Source organism: Mastacembelus armatus, chromosome 3, assembly GCF_900324485.2.
Source record: "Mastacembelus armatus chromosome 3, fMasArm1.2, whole genome shotgun sequence".
Lineage (NCBI taxonomy): Eukaryota > Metazoa > Chordata > Actinopteri > Synbranchiformes > Mastacembelidae > Mastacembelus > Mastacembelus armatus.
The window spans coordinates 27,167,319-27,192,990 of record NC_046635.1 but is presented as its reverse complement, the minus strand read 5'-3'; the positions used below and the strand labels follow the sequence as shown (position 1 = coordinate 27,192,990).

The following is a 25,672-nucleotide window of genomic DNA, read 5'->3' as shown; positions in this document are numbered from 1 at the left end:
TCCAGTTCTCAGTTCAGACAGTCATCAGCTGAGAGCCACATTATAATGAAGCTGATGATAAAACTGTGTAGCAAGTGTGATTGGTGGGCAGCCTGAGGGGCAGTCATCCTAACAGGAAAGCACCAAAGCTTTAAAGCGGGCTTCAGAAGTCAGGCTTCGTTGCTTTCTTCTCAGAAACCATCACTCCACTGACAGGAGGCCTGTTAATCACAGCCAATTAACTCTGGTGACAGAGAGAGAAAACAAGCAACTGCTGCTGTTTTATGACAGTTTCAGTCTACAGGCTGATGGCTGCTGCACTACATTAGCTGCACTTTGCAATAGCATAATTGCTATCAGTCAGTCAACGCCTTTCCAACCCTGCATGTGCTGTCACAAAAGCCTCACAGGGTTTTCACTTTTAACCACAGTTTTCACTGAAGACTAATTGCTACTGAAGGTATAAAATACTTCAAATTGCTGACAGTGAGTCCTGGGGTTTACTCAGACTAACCAACATTTTTCAGATGTCAGTATTTAATTCTTCGAGCAGCACAAACCAAATTTCACGGCCAGTCATAGTCTGGACAAATGTTCCCATTGCATTAAATGGGAGAAGCAAGCTGCAACCTGCCAATACAATAGTCTAGCTAGAGTTTAATAGTGTTGCATTAAAACAGCAAACACCTGCGTCAGAGGTGTCTGGTTAGTTAGTGTGTTTCCAGAAATAATGATTAAATAGTGATTCAATAATGATAAAACTTAATTAACTGAAATCAGGTTTTCTCAGCTGCCAGTGGTAGAAAACTCTAATCTATATCTGGGAACCAACATTCATTGTTAAACCTCAGGGGAAGTGTGTGTAACAAAACAATCTCAGTTCAAGGTCTATTTAATAACTTTTTCCAAAGTTTCCAAACTTTCTTCACAGAAAGATCAACAGCTGAAAACAAATGTGACTCACTTTTACAAAAGTTACATTTACCTTCAGTGCCAGTAAATATAGACATTCTTGTGTTACTTGTCAGATCTTAAAACTCAATTTTAGATAGAAGCACAGGCACACGTTGCACCAGTGCAGACTATCCAACTGTGATTTTCACATAAATTCCCCTTCTATTATATTTCCCCTTTTATTTTGTTTCTATCTCACCCCAGTTTTTAAATTGGGTTCTTGTATGATAATATTTTGATAACGTAGATATTTCATTAACTCGATTATACTTGTGGGAACGGCTCTTATTACAGAAAAAAATCTTTGTGGGGAAAAAATTTAATTCAGAAAAATATGAATGTGGCCTTAGTGTTGTTCCAGATTTCTTTATTTGGTGAAAAGTTGTGAAAGTAACACAGTTTCCAGGAAAATAAAGTCTGTTATTAGCACTTGGCAGTTCTGAAATACTACAGTTACATCCCGTTAGGAGTCCTAAGCCAACAAGTATTTGTAAAATACTGTGTGGTATAAAATGTCATAATGATACTGGTGATTTCAAGCATTTAGCAATCTGACCTTAAAGATGTAATTTAAATGTGTTAAATCTAAACTCCCCAACACTCCCTCTGCTAGTTCTTTTTAAGGTGGTGAAATATTTTCCATGCAAAATTAACAAATACATTATTCATTTCCTTATAGATTGCATCATGAACAAAAAGTGGCAATGAAGGTGAACAAATCAAAGACTTCACACTTTTTTCTTTCTGACGCATCATATTAAAGATTGACTTTGTTGTTCGGATTATAGAGGGGAAAATGTGACTGTTGTCTAAGGGTCATTTGTTGGAGAAAGACCTGAACTCAGAGCTAGAAACTGCAGCACCACATCAGTCCTCCTTACACCTGGTCTCCAGAGGCCCTGTGGTCAGACAGATTACACATAGTTTTCATATCCAGTCCCATATGTACACAGTGAACACTGGCCCAACATGATGGGAATTTGAATGGAGGATGGAGCTGTTTGGAAACTAATAAAGCTGTGTTGCGTGTGCAGCTGCAGGTAAACAGGCAGCAGGATTGATGAGCACAGTGGGTTGTTTTTTCTCTCTGTGGTTTGAATGCTGTTGTCTGTGTTTGGAGGAGATTCACAGCAACATGATTTAAGATAGACCTGTCAGCATGGAGACACACTGACTGCAGACAAGCATGCAGCTATGCTCTGCCAACCACAATGCACACGCACATGTGCACGCTGTATAATATCTCAGTGGCTTATGCAAATTGAACACTATCTCACACGTACACACGCCGATACACACGGCACAGCAGAGTGTCTCAGTGATGGTTTCAGGGCCCGAGGCGAGGGTCTATAAAGGGACCAGATGCCATTCGAATGCTATTTACAACACTTGAAGTGAGACTTTTTCAAATAAACACCATCTCAGCAGTTCTCAGCTAATGACAATCAGGCAGGAAATGTGGAGAGGAGCCAGACGACGGCAGCATGTAATGCTGAATGAAGACATACTGACAATGAAATGTTTCTTTCTCCTCTCCCTGCCAGTCCATCACAAATGCTGCAGAGCTTAGCAAATGTCAGAGGGGAATTCAGGAGGCTAATCAGAGTGCATGTCATGTCAGCTAGGAATGTGGGAAACTATTTCTTTTCAAATCGCCTACCGGTTTGTTCAGGAGGTGAGAGGTGTTAAAGTGCCAAGCAGGAGAGATGCCAAGAGCTGCCAGTTTGTGTTTATGAGGGAAAACAGATCTGAGCGTTGGCATTCCACACATATTTGACAGACTTTAAAAAAGTCGTCATGGCTCATGTGGAGCTGATATCAGTTGAGTGGGAAGCTGAAATGCTACAGGACATTTAAAGCATACAAGCTGTGTTTTCAGAACATCACTGATGCTGTTAGAAATGCTCACTGTTACCTTCTCGCATCTTCACCATGTGAGAGTTTGGAAATGTTTTACGACCTTGAACATTCGCATTTTTCATAAACTATTCATTCTAGACTTTGCAACCCTCCACATACTGTTCCTGCTGTAGGGACCATCACAGAGACACTCAGTTCCCTGTGGGTGCCTTCCTACCTCCGACCTTAACGGCACCCATGTAGTCACCAGGTGCAGCGACATTACTATTTACAATAGAATCAACCAGCAAGACCAAATGTGATCTGGTCACGGTGGGAAACAAATGAATTTATGCTGATAATTCTTCTTAATTTAGGTGTGTAATTTTCTATTATTTTGGAATTTTAATTATTCATTTTAATTTCAAATTGTGGTTAATCATTCATGAGACTGATGATTTATGAGACTGATCTAAATACATCCCAGAGGCACCTACATTTTCCTCTCAGATATGAGGCTTAGTTATGGTACATACAGTCATGGGTGGATTACTGAAAAGGTCTGTCTCAGTAGGGGTCCCTGGACCCCCTTTAACTGTCTGTTCCTGTTTTATGGTCTCTACACGGATTAAGTACACTGAGAGCTAATTAGAACTGGGGCCCATTTCATTGTATGTGTCAGAATATAGTATTGCTTTTTGAAGTTGATTCTTATAGTAGCAGATGTAGAAATTTCCTCTATTTCATTTTATTAATGCATTTCAATGTAAATACGTGCAACAAAGATAAAAACAAAGGTGTATGTACCTGCTGCAATGATGACTGATGACATCAGTACTGGGTTTGGTTGCAACACAGCCCGGTTCTGACGGTACACAACCACATTCCTCCCTAGTGCTGGATATGACTAGAGGTGAAATGGGCTCAACACTTTCACCCCCAGATGGAAGTGGAGCACTGCTGTTCATTTCCTGTAGGTTGTTCTTTCATCTCTGACAAAGCATTAAAACAGCAGAGTGGATCAGAAAACAACCAAGACCCTTTAACTCCAATAAAAGACAATAACAACAGAAAACAACTCACAACAATGTTAAGCAGTTCACTTTTGGTCAGTGACCAAACAGGAGGAAATAATGAAGAGGATCAAAGCCTCCTCCCTCAGGCACAGGTCTGTGAAAAACAGAGGGCAGTGTGGCTGCAGCAGGACTCTGGTCACAGATGCTCAGCACAGTTTTTGAGGTCTGTTTAGGATCCGTTCACACATCCTCTAATCCGGCATGAGAAACTGGGGCTGTTACATATATTAGTCAGACAGCTGGTCTGGTTGCATTTCCCAAATTAAAACTATAAACCCTGTTGTAGCTCCAGAACACTAGAATTTGCACACTGGCACCAGGATATTGCACCTAACTACCTTGTTACTACCAAGCTGTGGTAGAAAGTACTAAGAGCATATATACATACTAACTATGGGCCTTTTGGTGTACCTGTGTTTACACGTGCATGTCCAAACATGTCGATACTCACATCCATATGCTGGATGCAGAGAAATGGCTGCTGAGTGCTATGACAGCACAAACATGCATCCTGCTGACAGAAGTGTTCAGGACTTGACTGGCTGCAAACAAACAACAGTTATGAGGATGAGTTAATACAGTACATGACTAATGGACACTTCCTAAACCAAACAAATAGGAATTTGTTGTCTCGCTGTCTTGGCTTTCATTTTAAATTACAGCTCTGCCCTTGAATTGCCCTTGAATATTCTACCCTGTCAGCAGCTTATTGTCTTCATCACACCAATAAAGAAGGACATCATCTGACACAGCAGCTGGCTCTTTATGGCTCCTCTGTTCGAGTCTGTCCTCATGAGAAAATTGACAGCACCTCATTTGTCGTTTGCTCAAATGCTTTCACATTCTGATGAGCCATCAGTAAACATTACTGAGTCATCTGCTCTTCTAAATGTTAAATCGTTAGAAAAGTTTTTTTTATCAGTAAAACAGTAGTTTATATACAACAGCATTTCATCAGTTCTTCTTTGCTAAGAAGTGAAACGTTCACACGGTAGCTCTCCTTCCATGAGATTAGAGAAGAAGCACTTCACATATGTAACTGAAGGTCTGTACTCATAACGCTCTCAATTATTTCTTCATTAACAGGTTCAGTTAATTGTTGTATGACCTGCTGTTAGCCAAACACAGATGATGCTGAATGGCAGCACAAAAGCAATTAAGAGTTAGATGTTGATCCATCCATCATCTATACAGCATATCCTACCAAGCAGACAAATGTTCAGACTCACATTCTGAATTGGCCTATGGGCAATTTAAAGTTAGAGCTGGTCACTACTCTGGGTGGAAACTGGAATACCCACAGAAAACACAGGGAGAACATGTAGCCTACACATAGCATCAAACTAGCATCAAACACGGCTCAAACCTAGAACCTTCAGGGTTCAAACCTAGAACCTTCTTGCTGTGTGGCAACAGGACTAACCACTTCCCCACCCATCTGTGTCTGCTTAAAAGGCTGTAATCTGTTGGTGTTCACAACCTCCGCTGCTGCCTAAAAATAACATCATTGCAAGTTTAAATAGCACAGTGTGAAACTATTCCATGTTACCTCATTTGCAGTATTCACCAGTTAAGAATTTAATATGTACGACACACAGCATTATCAGAAAAATGCACTTATCACAAGAACTCATGATACAGAAAAATGACTCCTTTGAATGTTAAAACTATTATGATTACTGACATGGAGGCAGAATTATCCTGTTATAATTTAAGGTGAATCTAATTTTAATTATATGATGTCAGTTAATCTGTAACAAGATCATAATTTATGATTCTCATTCACACACTCTCTCTCTCACACATACATAAGACCCAGCTTCATCAACAGGCAGAACAGGGCAGTAAATCTTTCACTTCATCACTTCACAATGTGGCTTCCAGCCCAGAGTTCTAGTTTTTTATTTTTTCCCCTCAAATGATCCCTGCTAAAACCCAGTCTGGAATATGAAGCAAGCCTGAATAATGGGAGACTGAAAGTGTTAATGGAAGCCACATAACCAGTAAGAATTTATTGTCACAAGCACAAATTGTTACACAAAAATAATGGGTCACATTTACACAATTTATACAGGTCTAGAACTCAATGTACAATTAACAGACTAACTAAATACCAATAGTTAAATATGTACTCACATTGCACACAATATCATTAAAACCTACACAAAAAACATGTACTGTGTGAAAGTAACACAAGTCGACATAAAAATCACAGTATTTACAAAAAACATCAAATTGAGATCTTTAGCAAAAGGACTCTGATGTCTGTTCAAGGTTCTCCCATCCGTCTTTCAGAGCTATCGTACAAGCTATCATGTAAAATCGCCCCTACTAGAAAGTATTATTCAGTCTCTTAATAGCTGAAAAGATTATAAAGTAATAAAGTCAAGTAGCGAGAGCTGAAGAACACCAAATACACTAGTAAATACTGCGCTTTGCTTAGACGGTATGGCGGTTTATCCCTTTTAAAGCAGGCTGGTGAGATTAGCAGTTAGCTTCATGAAGTGCACTTTAAGCCTTAGCTTAGCAACTGTCCGCAATGAGTATTTTTTTAATTATTTGTACATAGAATCCTTCTGTATTCTCATCAGGTTTTTCTCTAGTGTTCCAGACATTACTACATATAATTTACACAATAACGTTGATGGAGAGTATGGGCAGCAGCAGTTGGAGAAGCATCTCGTTTCCTGCTGCAGTTTGGCAGAGTCAGTGATGGCACGCAAGAGGCTGCACCAGCCAGATGGAGGTGTACATCTTCAACACCCACGTAGATCAAACTGTGGGTCTGTGGACACCGGTAGTGTTGGGACTTCTACATCAATAGTGTTGTCGACTGATGCTCTCTACAGTCGCTGCAGGTATTATCAGGAGGTAACTGGTCACTCGATACTCTGTTGGTCCTATTTGCCTCTGGCGACATTTGTCTTTAACTTAACACTCATAACATTCTTTAAAAACACTAAAGCAGCTCCTGCATCCCATAATGTGCTATGACAGTACACATACCCTCCTAGCATCTTCTATTAATAACAAACAGCAATGTTTAACATGCTCAGTCAACCATGTTTTGTTTTCCAGTAATGTTCTGTACTGTCTCAATCCCACTTGAGCATAAATATTTCCTGTTGAGTCAATAAATACATTTTCTGCAGGGTGTTTAGCTGTGTGGAAAAATGCATAAATTGCAGTTGAAAAGTTGCCACATGAGGAGCAATATAAATTATGTGCTGAAGGAACAGCCATTAGTGGTGGTCACTTCGATGTTTACAACTGAGGAAAACTGTCAGCTGGGAATTTTTTTTGAGAAAACTTAATTTTGATGTTACTTATCAGTAGTGATAATACAGATACCAGTCCTGACAAATGCAGTTCCAATTTCCTGACTGACCGCCTCAGGTCATACTGATGCTGACTGCAGAGAGCCTAACAGGTTTGGTGATCAGTACAAAGAGCTGGAGAACATGTCCTTCAGTGTGACAACAGACAAAAAACTTGTACAGGCTCATTGATGTTCCGTCCATCTCTTTGCAGTGATGAGGTATGTATGTTCACAGAAACATACTGCAGACCTTGGAGCCCAGATATTAGCGTGTGTTTAGATGTGTGCAAATGACAGGTGCACACAGACATTCACTGTGCTGCACATTAACTGTGTGTTGATGAACCAGCAATACAGAAGAATGAACATGAGATGAATGCAAACGTCAGTCCAGATCTGGGAGGGCGAGGGATGGAGAGAGGAGGATATTACTCAGAAAAGGGTGGGAACATGCCGAGGTCAGCAAAGTCCTCAATGTTGTAGTTGGCTGTTCCCTGGGTGGGATCTCCAGCCATGGGTAACATGTCCTGCAGAGACACAGGAATGGGAGGGTCAGAGGTCAGGTGTGTGCTGAGGACACACAGCTCTTATCAGACGTATCAAATACTGAGCCTGTGTACACTGGTCAGCAGCCAGCAGCTGGAACACACACTACAAGCAGAGGCCAAAAGCAGCATAAGCTATGACTGAGCATGTATTACCTGGAAGACTTCTGTCTGGCTGGGGTTGGGGTGTGTGTGCTGTTCTCCGGCCTGCTGGGAGTGATGCTGGTTCTGCCACTGGGACCAGACCTCACTGGGACGACCAGGGAACTGGGCTCCGCTCTGACTGCTCTCCCCCGACACATCTGGAAAAACACACAGAGTTAGACTCATAGATAATAACAACTCTGCAAAAAAAGTGTTTTCAGTAAAAACATTGCAGTTTGACTGATTCCACATTTAAGTAAGAATTAAATAAATCAAACTGCACTCAGAGTTCTTTGATCTGACTCTGCTTCAGCACACTATTTTGTTTTTGAAAAAGGTTCACACTAACACTGTCATTGTTACTGGGTGTTTTAAACAAATCTTTCTCAAATGTCATTTTCACACAGATCAGATCGACCATAATAGGATTTCTTTTAAGGCTGTGCAATTAATCAAATTTTGTCAAAAATCTAATGCCTCATTGTTTGCTGTTGCTCTGACATGCTTCGTAACACCAAAAATAAACCTTAGGTAGATAGAAGTGCTGAGTCCTTAACTTTGGGCCAAAGGTCAAAACATCGAACATTGCATGTCTGGCTCAACAGTGCATGTTGGGAGTTAATACTGTAAATTCTCAAAAAATAAATTATATTCGAATAATGACTAGAGGACTCAAACCACAGCTGGAAAAGTGAGTAACAGTAAGTGTGTATAAATCTGAAAAAGTAAAAAAATGAAATAGAATAAGTAAAGAATAAAGAAACGATACAGGAGAGGCTAATGTGTGTGAACATTAAAAGACCATTATGTAACTGTTGCATGGTAGACACGCTTTAGTCCTATAGCCATGTGGTCAACAAACAGCAAGTGTCCTGAGCAGCTAATGAGACACTGCTGACTGAACACACTAAAGCATTATTGGCCTTGTGTGTACTACTGGCTAATTTCTTTGCCACACCTGTAGAGTCACTCTGGAAAAAGAAATGTGGGTCAGTCTGGACACAGTGAGGAAAGAGCCATCGGATGATGCTATGAGTTTGTGAATGAATGTTTCTAAACTTTAGAAATTCCACAAATTCATTGTCAAACAGAAACTGTCAAACTGAAACGATTCAGATATTTTTAAGGTAGTGACACTTTTAGTGTGACATCAATAATAACACATATTCAGTTTCTACGGTCGACATGTGCCACAAAAAGCTACTACATATGATATGCAGTCAGACACACACACTTAGACCTGGCAACAAGTTTATATAAAGTGACAAAGCAGCACAGGGACAGGTATCCTGACTTTTAGTCCCTTGTATGGGTCAAACTCCAAAACAGCTGATCTTCTATATTTTCATTTTTTTTTTCAGATTTATTCTGACTGGCAAAGAGCTTTGGACTCTGTTTTCTAGTGGGCACAATGCCAGCATTAATGCAAATGAAGTTTTAATGCAATTTTCCTTGGAGGGGCAAGACAATTATCTAGATGTGCGCCTGTTTGTTAATTACCTGGAAGGAAACAAATTTGTTTGCACCCATGTAGTCGAAGAAGCGCAGATTAGGCTGTGTTTAGACTGATTAGGTGGTGTTGTGCAGTTTTGGTGCTCATTTTAAACTGAAATTATGTTTGTGTTAAAACCTGCTCAGGCTTAGTCTTATCACAGACACACTCTAATAACAGACAGGAACATTTTTGAGCCTTTATTCTGCCGTGCATACATTTACACAGGGTGGCATAGCAACAGCAGCGACTTCATTAATTATTAAAATCTTTGGACACTGCGACAGAATCTAAGAGTAAATGTTATTCTGTGCTTTATTGAACATCAGAATGGAAAGCCTTCACAGACAGATTCCAAATTTAACAGTAAAATGAGTAACACATTTGTCCTCGCAATGAGCTCCATCAGATCTATCAGATTTTTATTAAATGCAAAAATCCAAACTCAGTGTAGATATGTTTTACGTCAGAATATTGCAGAATATTTTCCACTTTCCAACTTCCAGTCATGTTTAAACATTTGCAGCTGTGTTTTATATGCAGAGAAGTAGATCGATATAATCAGTAACAAACCAAAATGATACACCTAATGTTCCACAAACAAATAAAAGAGAGAATTTTTTTTTTTAAAAGTTCATGTGTAGTTTTTATCTCTAGAGAAAAAGCCAGCACAATTCCAATTTTTAAATCTGCACCTTCCGTAGATGGACAGACTTAATATGAGCTGATGTGTTACCAGCAATTCTTTCTAAATCTGTTCTGGACCTGACTGGACCAGTTCATGTAAGACCTGCCCCATAGCTAAATGAAGGCTTGGAGCTGCTCGACGTGGAAGGCGAACGCTTGGGACACAGGATGCTGTCGGCCACACGATGACAAGACACGATGAACGACAAAAATCAAATACAGTGATGATTCATGTCGACGCAACATTTCCAGGCCCAGACTGTGGAGGCTGGACAGAATGTTTATTTTTTCTTTTTCTTGGTAAGGGGCATATATTTGAGAACCTGGCTGACTTTGTCATTTGGAAGTATATGGCCTGTCAAGAAGAAGCACTGCTACATGTTTTCTTTTAGCGGTTTCCACGATACACAGGCTCCTAAAGTAAGACTCGTCCATCTTGGAACAATTTTGTCTCCCTACTTTTGTCTCCGTACTTATGTTTTTTTGTTTTGCTTCTTGCTGCCTCAGCTGTATAGTGTAGCTCCAACAACTTTCAATTTCCACTCACCTTTGTCCACATGGGAAGAGTTCCTCACTTCAGCTGACACTCCTTTGTATATATTGTACTTTCGGAATAGAGACCCTACCAATTTGCAATATGCTCTGCCCAAGGTTTGATAATTTATATAATATAAATGTATAAATTGTAATTCTAATTCAATAATACTCCCATAAAGATTTTCAGCAAATATTATCATAATGATACAATTGCAAAAATGACATGTATTTGATTATTCCAAATACAATTTTGTATATATTTGCCAGCTATACTGTGTGTTGTTAGTCCTCCCTTATAAGATCTTCTACAGAACAGAATCTATAGAAAGGCTAAAGGTATGTTTCTAGTAATAAATGATGAAGAGAAGGCCTTACCAAAAGCTGTGCTGCGGTTTGTCAGTCCTGAGTAGGCGTTACCGCTGGGTGAGGAGGTAGCCGGGGATGACAGGGGACTGTAGGAGGCTGGGTCGGTCTGGTAGCTATGGCCAGAACCAATACCAAACGGACTGGACTGGGCTTTACTGGACTGGAGGGCACAAATATTGGTTACACATACAGAAAAACAGGGTTGTAAAGGTACAGTCAACTTAAGGTTCAGGGTCCACAGGCCAAAAATAAGTTTGACACTTTAATTTCTTTGGACAATCTGTCAATTTTAACACGAAAATTGACCTGACACTGGGACAAATCAACATTATTTTCGTGACTTGCCCTGAAACTTTGCAGTTTGCCAATTGAGCTTCATGTGAGACTATATTCATAAATCTAGACAGTAGCAGGACATGTTTGTGAACAATGTAAGTTAAGCGTCATCATTTAAGATAAGTTACCCATCCCTATGAAAGATAATGAGGAGTACTGGTAAAGAGAAACAAAGTTGAAATTATTTATATAAAACTTCAGTTAATAAGCTCGACAAAGGTTTGCCTTGTCTTTTAGTTACTCTGCATTTCCTGAGACTCTACAACAAAGGTGCCGCAAATTTATTGTGACCCATCACCTTTAAAACATGCTGTTCAAAAAGACAAAATGGCTGCATTGGTGGAGGAGTGTTGTTTCAGGTCAAAACACCATTAAAAAGTAATATCTTCACTGTGTTAGCAAATTCACTGATGCTAAGACATCAGACCAAAATAAATTCTGAGCCTTTGAATGTTAAAAAAACAACCTGATCATTTGTGGAAAAATCAAACACCTCCCAAAACAACAATTTTTGAACAGTTTGGACAAATGTGCTTTTTCAATATTGTGCAGCTGCACTGAAAAACAGATTAAAAAGCAGATTATAGAGGACATGTGGAAACCCTTTACAACCCTATTTCTAAAGTCTTCTGTGTTTAGAGATGGTGAAAACATTCAGCTCTCTTTTCCCTTCATATCATTTGCTCTAGTTATTGTGATGCTTTTATAAATTACTGAGCAACTGAATTCAGAAGAATTCAGTCTAGTGGAATGACCTGACAAATGCAACAGTGTTTGTGGAAGACAGATGTGCCTGTTAAGAAACATGTGCTGAGCACTTTCCCTTTCCAAGATTGTGAAACACACACACAAAGAGCATGGCAAATAAGACATGTCAATACGTTAACAGACACCAGAAAGGAGTCTGGGTACAGGAGAAGCAGAGAAAATGAGTCTTGCAGTCATGGCAACCATGGAGACTGCTGACTTTATTAATCATCACTTCAGCAGTAAACACTGTATGTGTGTGTGCATGTGGGTTTGTGCCTGGTAATATTCACATTGTGGGGACCAAAACCTGTTTGCACACTGGGGACCAGCACGGATTTGTCTAAATTTAAGGCTAGGGTTAGGTGCACTAGTGGTTATGGTTAGGCTTAGGGTAATTCTCCAGGATATAAATGTAAGTCAATGGAAGGTTGCTACAAGGAATTAAAACAAATGTGTACTCATACTTCTATCTTCGAGAGGACGAGTTTGAAGATTATACTGTGGGAGCGAGGACATTTTGTCCAGTATTCACTTTCTCACACCCCAGTTTGAATGTTAAGACTTGGTTTAAAGTTTGAAGTTTGAATCAGTGTTAGGTTTTGGGAAAGGGATTATGTCAATGAATGCCTTGACAAAAGTAGACACACACATGTATGTATGTGTGTGAGTGTGTGTGTGTTACCTGTCCAGAGAAGGGGGGTCGGTTGCCTGACCACGCTACTTGGCCTGGGTTGAGCTGTCTGGAGATCTGAGCTAGATTCTGATTGGATGAGCCTGATGGCTGGATGTCATTCACACCAGGGACATGGATAACAGAGGAACTGTGTGCATAAACACAAACACACAGAGCTCAGTCAGGCTTCATTTTTCTGAGACACTGATATCACAGCTGAGGCCTAACCAATGTAACCGGCTGGGCATTAACACAATTCACTGACATGTACCTGAAGCTTTTCCCAGAGTGTCCCTGCTGAAATGGAGAGCTCTGGGAGTAGAGCTGCTGGCCTCCAGCTGTAGAGGAGGGAACCATCATCTTCTTATCTCCAGCTACACAAACACACACCAGGGTCAGCATAACAGATGGGAGAGAGCAGGTAATAAACACAAACACAAAGGTAAATCTGCAACTGTTAACACACATGTATGAGGTGCATGTGTGTTCTGTGAGTGTGTGTCGTACAGCCAGAGATGCTGGTGTACATCTCAGCAAAGCGTGGGTCCCTCTCCTGGGAGAACAGGCCTTCTGTCTTATCAATGTTCTTCCCTGCCTCATGGACTCCACTGCTGACACTGGCCACAGGTACCTGGGGGTGAGGAGAAGAGGTGTATGAAGGAAGAGGACATAAAGGTTGACATTCAGGATTAAAATATTCCATCCAAATACTATGCATGTGAGTGTTCAGGGTAAACGAGGTACAACAGCCAATCAAAAAGAAAAATGAAAAGGGGATAAGATAATTCTTTATTGATCCCACAGTGGGGAAATTCAATTGTTACCACAGCTACAGGACAACAGCAAGGTGCAAAGAATGAATATCAATATCAATAATATATCACAGGAACATATATAGAACAGTGCTCAAAAATATTGTTATGCATATTATATTTTTGTGAATATAAGGCACACTGTTGCCTTCAAATAAAGGTGTTCAATACATAACTTTCAAATCTGTAGAGTTTTTAATAAGTATAATAACTATCTGGCATCTATCTGGCAGCATCTTTTAACCAGCTAAGCAAAGTGGTCTTAGAGCAGATGGTTACCTGGGAGAGATCGTAGGCTGTGAGTCCATCTCTCTGGTGAACCTCCAGCTCTGCTTGCTGCTGCTGCTGTAGTTGCCTGCAAAACACAGCTGACAGCCATTAGGATCTTAATTTAATAATATTCCTGTAGAAAACTGTGTCTTGGAGCAGGAGACAGTTAAACACCAAGTGACACCACAATAAACCTGTTTTTGAGGATTATCACTGGAGACTGAAACTGACTTTCAGCTTCTTCCCCCAGTCTAAACATGTGCAGGTCAGATTGAATGGTGACCCCCCCACACCCCAAAACCCTGGTACAGGATAAATAGTATAGGATGGGTGGATGGATGGACTGCTATTGAACCTTATATGAATAATAGCAATTAATAATAATTAAAAAAAACAATCTTAACTTCAAAAGCAGGCTCACTGTACAGCTACAACAAACTTTGATAGGCACTTTTCATAATAAAGAGGAAGGTAATACTTAAATCTGGTGTTGAAAATATTGGTTCAATTAACAATTATAGACTCCACTAGTCTTCAGTATGAATAATGAGAAAAGTAAGTGTGTATGTGCGTAGGTAAATCACATGAACTGAAAAGTAATTTATCTGCTTGGTCACACCACCACGTACGGCCATTTATGTGAACTGCTTGAACTGGTTCCATTAATGTGAAAGAACTGTCTGTTAGTTGATCTGCTAACGGCAGCACGGCACTTTTTCATCATATTTAAATGTCATGAGTGAAGTTATAAAAGCAAAGTTTACTCCAAAACGGTTGAGTGGGTCGTTAAAGTACAGTCCAAATGGATCTTTTTATAGGTAAAGCAATACAATTATTACAGTTCTTCTGTGGCATTTGACAGCCCGGAAATTCAGTGATAGATGGATGGACTATTTTTTTCATAACATCTTCGTCACTCTGTAAACATTGAAATATTAACTCTAATACAGTATTTATGTTTGGAGGCCATTCATATGCAGCATCATTTTATTAATACATGATGTTGCTGCCAATGTAAAATATTTAGTTTTGTGAAAATTAATCTGCCTCATGTAAGAACCTGTTGAAACAATACAAACAGATTCGAAGTAAAGACTTGACGTTTGCCGCTGATTATGCTAATGACCAAATCTTACAAACACACACACACCTCCTCGTGAACAGGTGGTGTTCATCAGTCTGAAATGAGCAATTTATGACAAATGCAGTTTGTGCAGTCAGGAGAGATTGGTGGATTTGACTTGGAACATACACACACAAACAAGCCTCACAGACAAAAAACTGAATTTTGTGACAAGAATATGAAAATAGTTTTGCACAGGACACACTGAATACTGAAATTGAATTAAAAGGACTGATTAATAATCCAATCTTAAAATCTTGTGGTATAGTAGCTGGACTGTTTTACCAATGTCCATACAGCCTCATTTTATCATTTTATCGCAGGGGTGGGCAAACCTTGTTCCTCGACAGACAACTGTCCTGCTATGTGTGTATTTATTCAGGTTCCATTTTAACACAGCCCTCAGTGTAGTAAAGACCCACTCTTAGCATCACCAGACCTCAAGGAAAAGTATTGTGGTAAAAACATTTTTTAATCTTCCTTTCTTTGTTTGTGAAAAATATTTTAATCAAGAACCTCAAATACAGTATTTGCCTGAATCTGCGTGTACATGTACACCCTATGCATTCTCACTCTCACTCTCATTCTTCTTAGAGTACATTGATTTGATCTGATAGAAAGCAGCCAATGCAAAAGAGCATTGGGCCTCAGCAGGATGTTACAGGTTCATTAACTCCCTCTCCCCTGCCTCCTCACATTCACTGCAGCAAAATCATCTGTAAATTACCTTCCACTAAGGCTTGGTTTATGAGATGGCATAAGATGTTTGCCAGTTGCAGCTGCATACGGCCAATGATCAGCTGCTGCCTAGACGTACAATGGAAGAAGCACTGGACACATCAGCAGCACTATTTACCACTTTTCCCATCACTGACGTCAAGCTTTTAGATCCACAGCTGATCAGACTGGCTTGTTGTATTGGAAGAAACTATTCCATTTGGCAACAAAATCATATCATTTCTGGCTAAGACAATAAAGAAGAGATTTAACAGCCCAGAAATTCATACACAGATGAGCATGATTAGAACAGAAGGGACCAAACAAATTATACTGTTTCAGAGCAGGTGGCACATGCAGTGAATTTACTAGAATTTAAAATGAATTCTCTTTTGGAAAATCAATACATTGCAGATACATGACAGCATTTTCTAACTATATGATATTATATCATATTCAAAAACTTATTTGGCTCTAATGTTGGGAAGAATAGAAAATAAAAAGCTTTATTAACAAAACCTTGGGCTAGCATGAGCTTGAAAAGATCATCTTGTAGACAATTTCTAGACTACATAAGTCCAATAAATCAAATTCTAATAACTGAAATGCATCATACCTGTACAATTATTTTAATGCATATAACATATGACCTGGGACTAAGTTGTACCTATCATACATATATATCATCACTGATATCAAATGCACTTTGTCTCTGATTATAACATGTTACATTCACTGAGCTCATGGAACTAAATCCCTTTTGTTTTCACTTCAAATTCGACATCAGTGATGGATTTGCTTACTGAAACTGAAGAAAGTGACAAATGTGTTCACTTGGGTAACAACAAATCACTGTCCCACACATGTTTTGTAGACCAGAGGAAAGTTTCCTCAAAAAATATGTTCTGTCTAGTTCATGTCCCGCAGGTGAGCAGGCTGCATATATCCAGAGGACACTGTGTCTGCACAGATGCATGCACAGCGCCACTGATACGAGCGTTGTCCAAACATGCATCATCTCAGTGCACACAGATGTTCACTGTGCATAATGAGCTGTTGTACAGTTCATTAATTTAAAATTCATATAGTGTCAGCCCATGTGCAATTTACAATGAAAGTTGGAATGAGTAATAAAACACAGGAAATCAATTAAACTATGAGGTTTATAATATAAAATATTTAAATAAATCCATGACCACCACTAAAATAAATATGGTTATTACTATAAAACTCTATTACTATTCAACTCAGTGGTGTATGTCTTAATGATTTCTAATCAACTACATTTTATTTATCTCTGACAAAGTACTTTTTATTTTAGCTTTAAAAGCACCAAACAGTTCAGATATTTTATTTTGTCAATATTGACTCAATATTAATTCCTTTTTATTGCACCAGAATATTTAGACATTTTTATGCTTGTATTTCAGGGCAGAGCTGTGAGGCCTAAGAGCGACCAGCCAACAAGGTACAAGACTCACCAAGGACAAACAAGACGTAACCAGCAGAGCAGAGCAGCTAAGCTTACAGGGACTTAGACTCCAAACCTTTCATTTAACAACATGGAAATCAACAGAAGTAGGTAATTATTATCCTTGTTGCCTTGAACTGTCAGGGGAAAGATAAAGGTTCTTCTCAAAGGTCTAGATACCAGCAGTATTATTGCTGATAAGACAGCAGTGTGCGCTGGGAAAAGATTGAGAAGAAAAACATTGAAAAACTAATTTCCTACCTATTAATATACTGACATATGGTCTTAAAATCATTTTTATATTTGCTGAGAGCCACAAAACACAACATTTTATGAAACACAATAATAAAAAAGAAAATGATGTATAAATGCTACATCTGGGCCACTGATAGCAGCTAAAGACTAATAACTTACTTTTCACAAAGTGTATTAAACTCCCTAATTCAAACCAAAAAAGGTGTGAATTCTGAAAGCACCCTGCCGTCTGCCTGACAGCAGGAGGGACTAGCTTCAGCTCCTCCGTGACATGTTTAGATAATGTCTGAAGTCTGGACGACTAAAAAGCAAAGCCTGAAGCCATAATTGTCTACTTCATTTGCACAATTTGACAAGTTTGCATGTTTGTAAAATTTTACAAATTACAGTATGTTTTTCATCTAATCTAAACATTGAATTTAGTTTAAAGAGATGGTATGTTCAGAAACATCTGCCGCTTTTCTTGGCAATGGATCCCTGCTACACTATTCTCTGTGTAGTCAGTTATGTACTTTGCTGAGTCCAAATGTGTCTACAGTCAGTCAGAATTGAAATATCTTTTAGGAGTCAGGCTACTGGTGCTGCAGCTGCTATTCAGTGCTACATTTGGTGCTAGGTTAGTTTAAAAAGGTGTGTGTGGGTGTGCGTGTGTGTGCGCGCGCAGGTGTACGAAGAACTTACTTGACATTGGTGTTGGTGCAGATGATATACTCTATCTCATCAGAGTACGGGTTCTGGAAGGTGAAGCTGCTAGTCCGGATTAACATCCACTCCCTGTTCTTCATTCGGAAACGATACATCACTGACAGAACCTGACCCTTCAATTTCACCACCTGAAGAGAAAGGAAAATCACTGATTAATTTTTTTTCTGATATGTTTGTATTATCCAGCTTAGTCTGGAGACAACAATGAATGACAACAGCTCCATGTTACAATTATTCCAGTTACAATTTTTCTTAGACTTGCAGTTGGCTAATTCCAGGGCACTCAGTTAGCCATCATGTTTTTAAGTCTGCATCAAACCATAGAAACAGAGCAGTCTTCATTCAGCAGAGGGAAAACGCATTTATTCCATTTTCAGTTTTGCAACCTGTTCCTTCTGGGAGCAAGAGGTTAGGAGAGTAACAGACAACCAGACAATTTCATAATTTAGTTGAAAGTTTAAATGGGCCTTCTAATGCGAAGAGTAAATATTTCACATTTTTATGGATCTTTATCAAGAGACACGTCAGAACATGAAGACAAAGACACACAAGAGGAGAAGCTGCCTCTGTCCTTCAAAGCTGGCTGCAGAAAGAATTTAATGTGGATTACTGGATTTCTGTAACCACATTCAGTGGATTAGTCATGGAGAAGTGTGGGAAACAAATGTTCAAATCAATTAATCAAGTATCAAGTTATTAGTGTTACACAATAATATGTGACATGCAAGAGAATTGCAGAATAAACTCGACTCGTGACTGGCCAAAGGATGATATTTGCAGGCATACAATTATGACTTAAACATCGTAACCACTCCGCTGCTTAATGCGCTGATTAGGCACCAACCAGCCAAAGCATGGACTCTACAACAGCTCTCAATCTGCCCTGTGCTCATGTTAGTGGCAGATCCTTTAAGTCCTGTAAGTTTTCAGATGAACCCACGGCTGATCAGTTCATGCATTTTCCCAATATGCTGCCGCCACTTCAACGTTTGTTCTTCCTCCGACTCACTATCGCTGAGCGTGTGCACCCCACAAGCTGTATGGTCTTAACTATTCGACCCTTGACAGATAACCAGATGTCCCTGTTCTGTGACCCCATCTTGCACATGAAATAAAAGTACGCTTTTGGCATCTGAACAGCCACTTCGTTGTTTTCTCACGGTTTTTCTATAAATGAGACTTACTGTGTCTGGCAACATGCACCTGACATAATCCTTAGAAAGACCTACAGTAGATTATTGAACATGAACCCTACAACAATTATGTACTGTACAAACATCATCATCAGTAAACCCAGTCTGTCAACGCTGCAGCACTCCAGTCAGTCAAACCAAACAGAAACATGCTTGACAGAGAGTAGCATGCCTGTTAAAAGACAAGGCACTTGTGGAATATATTTGTGTAGCAGAAGTGTTGATGGATTGTGCATGTACATCCATTTGTGTGTGTGTGTGTGTGTGTGTGTGTGTGTGTATAGGTTTGACGAGAGCCAGAAGTTTCCACTGTGATCAGAGAAGAAAAACATTCCTTGTGTTGGTGAAACTTACTTTCAAGCTGCTAAGAGTGACAAGGAGTTTTATTAAAGCCCAGAGGGAGAAGTCCTGACTTCTGCTGACATGGATGGATGCATCTTAACTCTACTGATCACCACACCCTTCAATTTCACATTTTAACATATAGGAGGAGGAGGAGGATAAAACTGAAATAAGAACATGCTTCAGACTTATACACACCAAAATACAATATTTATATCTATCTATCTGTGTATTTATATCTATCTATATATATCTATATCTCTCTCTCTCTCTCTCTATATATATATATACACACAAAGGCTTCTTTGTATAGATTAACAGTGAGGGAAAATCCGCTCTAGATCTGGATTAAGTAGCTTGTAAAAAAATGAGGATAGTAAACCAAAGTGTTAAATAACATCTGTTATTTAGATATTTATTTAGTAAATAAATTAGGCTGACACTAAGCATAAGTTTTGCTACTTGGCTTTGTTATACTGGATTCATGTTAAATTTAGTGTTCAGTTAAAAATCCTAATTACTTTAACTTCGACATTTATTTAAAGTGTTCTTCACAGCAGAGTCTCAACAAACTTAAAGTATCAGTATCAGTATGAGGAATAAAATCTGCCATACAGCAAAATGATTAAAAAGCCATTACACAGTGTGGCCCACCATACAGCATATCAGTCAGCTGTTAATTACTCACACTTTCATCTGGTCTTTCTGGTCCCCATATCATAGACTCGTGTGTTGTGCCTTACATAAAGATAAGTTAGAGTCGTGGTGATCAGTCTCATTATGGAGGCCACACCAGCAAACTCCGCTACACCTGTTTATTCTGTTCACCTTGTCATACCCACATCGCAGATTTGGCTTCCACTGGAAACCTGTCCTCAAATCATTGCTGTTGAGTGGATGGAAAACTTATTGAAATGAAATGTGATGATGCTCTAAAGTCTATATCTGATGTCTGGAAAAGTCCATATCTCCCCACACGAGGGAGGCTCAGCTTATTTGCTCTATGTACATATGTGCAAGCATTTTCTCCTATGACACTGAACAAAAGCAGACTGTGTCCAAGATAAGGACAGTCACCTCCACTACAGGATTCAACACCTGATCTGACAACAAGGCCCAGCATCACTGATCTCACTGTCAGTGAAATTAAATGCTGATAAAAACATCTTACTACAATGAACGGTGCATAGGGCTTAATTCACTCATTAAAATAGCCTCTTAAAAGAAATGGCTCAAAGTTCAGGACTTTATATGTTTTTCTCCATGTGTCCTTGGCATGAAAAGTTGAAAACACACACTGTCTTAAACATTTATTCAAATGGCTATTATTTTTTTTAACTGTGTAAAATCTTTAAACACTAGTTTTTGAACCGTGCAACACAAATACAGCTGTACACATTTTTTTAGATAATAAATCACTTTATGTTTTACAACTTTTACTATTTACTTGGTTTTACTCCATTGATCTAGGTCTTTTCCACTGATTCTAGGAGGAAACCTTTCAGTCCAACCCTACCTGTTGGAAACTTTCTCTCAGGTGACTCTGGTCCTCAGGATGACAGAACTCCAGAATATCTTTTCCCAGTAGGTCCTGCAGAACAAGACAGTTAACAGGAATTATTCCTCACAAAATGCACTGTTGACAGATATTAAATGAATGAATGAATGAATGAATACTTATAAGAAAAAAGTATATAAATAAAGTTGGAGTCGTGGTGCATTTATAGTGTACACTGAATAACTTCTGAACCAAAGATACAGCTGGAGCCACAAACTAAGGTGGATATGGAATGGATAATACTGCACTGCTTTGTAGACATAACATCTGAATGTTATTTTGTGGTAAATTAACCACCATGAGTTTTAACTCAGTATTTTTCCACTGATTTTGAAATGATATGAGTCATTCATCCAGCTTTTGCAAATGCAAATGCAAATTAGCTAAGGTCAGAAAATGATTCAAGTGGAACCTTTACTTTAAAGGTAACAGGTAATTGCAGATGTTATAATGCATATGATTTACTAAATGAAATGGGAGCTAATTCATTTGAAAAGACACATGTTGCAGTAAAGTACAAATTAAAGATCCACAGTAATTGAACATTTAGATTTTAAGTACCTCCTCCAAACAAGATGCACATGTATTTGTTATGAATTACTGAAATGTACCAGAAATAGGGTTAAGCAGTCAACAACTGTATGAGCTGGCTGGCCACAGGAATGTGTTTAACATATCAATGCAGGTAACAAATGTTTTTAATCCTAGTTTGCTTATTTCCAATGTCAAAACAATAACCAATGTGCATAGTTGACAATGCAGGGCACTGCTAAGTCATGGAATTTACCCCTCATGGAGAACATGATTAAGACATTGAGCTACGTGTGACTGTGTTATTGCAACAGACCTTCAGCAGGAAAAATGTGGATCATGGAACAGTCAGTAAATTGTCTTAAAGTCAGAGGCCAAAGTGTTTGAAAACAAGTCTTTGTAATGCACGTACGAAACCTGTGCAGGCATGTCAGAGAATTGGTCACTTTCTTATATTTCTCAAGAGTATATTTTGGAACCGACAGGAGCACTTTATCAAACTGTAATTGTATGGCATTGGCAGAATATAACTGAAAGAACAAATAAAGGCCAGTTGCCTGCCAATACAAGTCATGCAAGAAACACTGATTGATTAAAAAATGTTGACATGGGTGAGTAAATAAGTGAATGAAACAATATCTCTGACTGAACAAGTGAAAGCCAGAACAGGTAAACAAAGTTAAATCAGGAGCAGATCAGAAAACAAAGGCTTCTTTTCTAAAATACAATCAAACATACCTACAAAAAGAGAAAGACGAATTGTATTAAACACTAATATATGTCTGTTTCAAGGCACTTGCTGTTAAATAAATGAATAACATACCACTTTCAAATAAAACATGAGTGCTGGACACACTTGTTGGCCACTGAATATAAATATGTTGCAAGAACAAAGTAAGTGTCCCTTGCATGAACTTAATAACGGGCGCTAATGCTCCTATCTCCATATGGAATTTTCTTGACTTATAAAGTGCATAACCCTTTTAATCCTCTTAGCTAACCTGAGGCTGATAACCAATGACGTTGATGCAGCGTGGGTCAACGAAAGTGATGACACCATCCGAGTTGTGACGTGACAGGAACTCTGTAGGCACCGACAGGCCGTTCATATCCATAGAGACTGGGGAACTAGTCACCTGAAAGAGGCACATATTAGGAATACGGAGGAAGATAATTAATAAGGGAAATAGAGAGTTGGTGTGCAAATACAATTAGTGTTTACACAATAATTTTCTGTTGACACTGCTTACTAATTGGCATCAAAAGTATACACTCTATCCAAGACATGACAGAAGTCTGAAATGATTCCGTCTATTTGGGCTCAGGGCAAACTGTGCCAACTCTGAAATTGCCAGTTGCAGATTTTCAGATGCGTCTGGCAGACAATAAAAGTAAAAGCAAAATAATAATGTTTAATTAATAGTTGGAACCACAGTGTCCATTACTAATTTTCGCTTGGATCATAATAGTGTTTATCCATCAAGTATGGACAAGGGAAAATTAAGAGAACTGAAAAACATACAATAAATATGCAAATAGGATGCAAAGAAAGCAGTCAATAAACAAGGAAAGTAAAGCAACAGTGATCCATTGAGAGAATAAGTAATATGCAACATTGAATTAAAAAAAGCATTTATTTGAAAAAAAAAAAAAAAAAGTGTTATTTCTTTGAAGCCATAGTCTAGCTAAAATATTTAGAGTTAATAACACTGTGGTGAACTTCTCTCATTTACAATTGATTCAAAAGTGACAAAATAAAAGAATTAAAAAATGTTCTGCACAAATCCACTTCTCTGCTTAGTTTATTCTTAGTTTCTTGAAAATATGACTAAATTAATGCCCAAGTTTTCCGCCTGAAAAGTGTGGTTTGTTTCTAAAGAGCAAAGTAGAGCCCACACAGCACAATCTCTTTGAACACTCTTGAGGGAATGCTACAACATGTAAGTGACCAATGGGATTAGATTGCTGCTACTCTTGTACATTTGTTCAGTTGATCTCCTTTGACAATGTCTTAAAAAAAGGAGTCAGCACTGATTCAATCACAAGAACAATCTACCATTTACCCTTCAGCGTGTGTCTGGGCATAAAGAGAGTTGTCCGTGGTAGGTTGTGCTGATGGTTATGTACCTGCTTGCAAGTGTATTAAAACCCCGCAAAAAACATCTTGTCTTGTTTGAGTGTTTCATTACAGAAACTAGACATAAATTACCACACAATGTGATAAAGAAAAGCACACGTTTACTCAGAATCAAAGTAGATGCACCACCACACACCTGCAGTCTCCCAATGGCCACTAGGCAATATTTTCCAGTCTGACCTGCCTCTGTGTCTTCTTCTGGTATAGTCATACCTGAGGAAGAGAGAGTTCAGCGTTAAAAAATACTTTATTTACAGTTCTATACAGTACACTTTAAATGTTTCTTCAGTGTAAAATATTGATATCGCTTTAGGATCTCATCAATAAAAGAGAAAGAGAGCATATCTGTAATATACCAAATCTTATTAAAAGTGTATTCTAGAATAATACTCAAACATTATTACATTATATTTACTACTACTGTGATAAATGGCTAGCTTCACCCGATCAAATAGTTTATTAAATTATCTCTTTTCATCTGTCATATTAAAAACTAAAACTAAAAAACATGTCCTTTAAAAACATGAGCACTTCATTCAACAATTCAATGGGAACAATTTAATACCAGAAACAATAACAATCAGTTTCCGTTTGTGTGACAGAGAATGTGATGTTTTATGGGAATCTCATGGAATCTGGCGGATAAAGAACACACTGCAAGTAGTCCAGTGCCAGTCATACATGACAGTCTGCTTTCAACAAAAAGCCTGAAGGGAACCAAACCAAAAGCACCAAACACAATCCAGAATCACTCAGAAAAACTAGGAATACATTAACATTAATCAAAATGTCAGCCTGTTTGCCAGTGCCTTTGAAAAAAGTGTGCCTGCACGCAAAACAGTCCCACCAGTCTGCCTTCCTGGCAATAAGGTGAGTACAGCACTCCTGCAGATCAGCAGTAAGACGACTCACACAGTCAGTAAGAACATTAAGTACATCCTTCCCTATTGTGAACCAAATAGGTAAAAATCCACTGGATGACGAACAATTCCTGGAGGTTTTCCAACAACATACTCAAAAAGGCTAAGTCATGCAGAGGACAGTTGTTATGTGAATCACAACAGTCCCATAAACTGACTTCAACAATTACAATCTATGTGTCCACAATTTGCAGAATCATTAGTTGACTCTCATTCATAGCTGTACTAGAGCTCACATCCACAAAAGGGACAGACTGAAACAATACTGCAATACTCTGATCTAAGCTCTGGCTGTGAGATGTGGAGCCATGGAAGTTGAGTGAAGTGTGTGGATTCTTGATTCAGATTAACTAGTAGCTACAGTATATGCAGATAACAGGCTTAAATATGGTTAGTGCAAACTGCTGATAAAATAGTGAACAGACTTTCAGTTCCAGGCCTGTCTGTGCACAATTTGATCATTAAAGTGGATGCCTGGACTGGAGTTGAAGCATCGGCTGTTACAGTACACCAGTGCTGGACATTATGATTCAAAATCAAATAGTGCTAACATTCAGGCTTCTGCAATTTTTCAAGAGTCGACACCCAGTCCAAGTCGGTCAAAAATTCTTGTGACACAACTTGGTCTCCTCTATTATCACTACTGTAGAGCTCAGAGAAAAAAAAATCACAGCTTTCTTCCTATTATCTGAAGAATGAGAATGCCCCTTCTATTCTGTTTTCAAGCAGATCTTTATTTGTATTTGAGCACCTGAATATAGCCCCAATCTCAGCTGGATTCACTTAAAATCTAAAATTCTACCTTCTTAGTCTCTTGATCTTTAATTGACTTTTCTTCATCGCATTTAAAGTGTACTGTTTACACCACTGTTGGACTGCATTCCTTCTCAGAGCAATCCACAGTGACAGCCATCTTCATGCCATGCCATTGGGTTTATTTT

At 38.7% G+C, this 25,672-nt stretch overlaps 1 protein-coding gene across 4 annotated transcripts in view; it reads right to left on the bottom strand.

Moving 5' to 3' along the window:
* Positions 1-5,830: 5,830 nt before the first annotated feature.
* arnt2 (aryl-hydrocarbon receptor nuclear translocator 2) overlaps positions 5,831-25,672 on the bottom strand; it is a 49,034-nt gene continuing 29,192 nt past the window's right edge. For all 4 annotated transcript variants that reach the window (XM_026293289.1, XM_026293291.1, XM_026293290.2 and 1 more), the window contains 11 exons: positions 23,948-24,024; positions 22,676-22,810; positions 21,102-21,176; positions 18,027-18,178; positions 13,789-13,864; positions 13,205-13,328; positions 12,969-13,071; positions 12,707-12,845; positions 10,948-11,098; positions 7,869-8,014; positions 5,831-7,694 (listed from right to left, as the gene is read on the bottom strand). In XM_026293289.1, the coding sequence (XP_026149074.1) occupies positions 7,596-7,694; positions 7,869-8,014; positions 10,948-11,098; positions 12,707-12,845; positions 12,969-13,071; positions 13,205-13,328; positions 13,789-13,864; positions 18,027-18,178; positions 21,102-21,176; positions 22,676-22,810; positions 23,948-24,024 (1,277 nt within the window). In that variant the 3' untranslated portion in view covers positions 5,831-7,595. The remainder of the gene's footprint in view (positions 7,695-7,868; positions 8,015-10,947; positions 11,099-12,706; positions 12,846-12,968; positions 13,072-13,204; positions 13,329-13,788; positions 13,865-18,026; positions 18,179-21,101; positions 21,177-22,675; positions 22,811-23,947; positions 24,025-25,672) is intronic.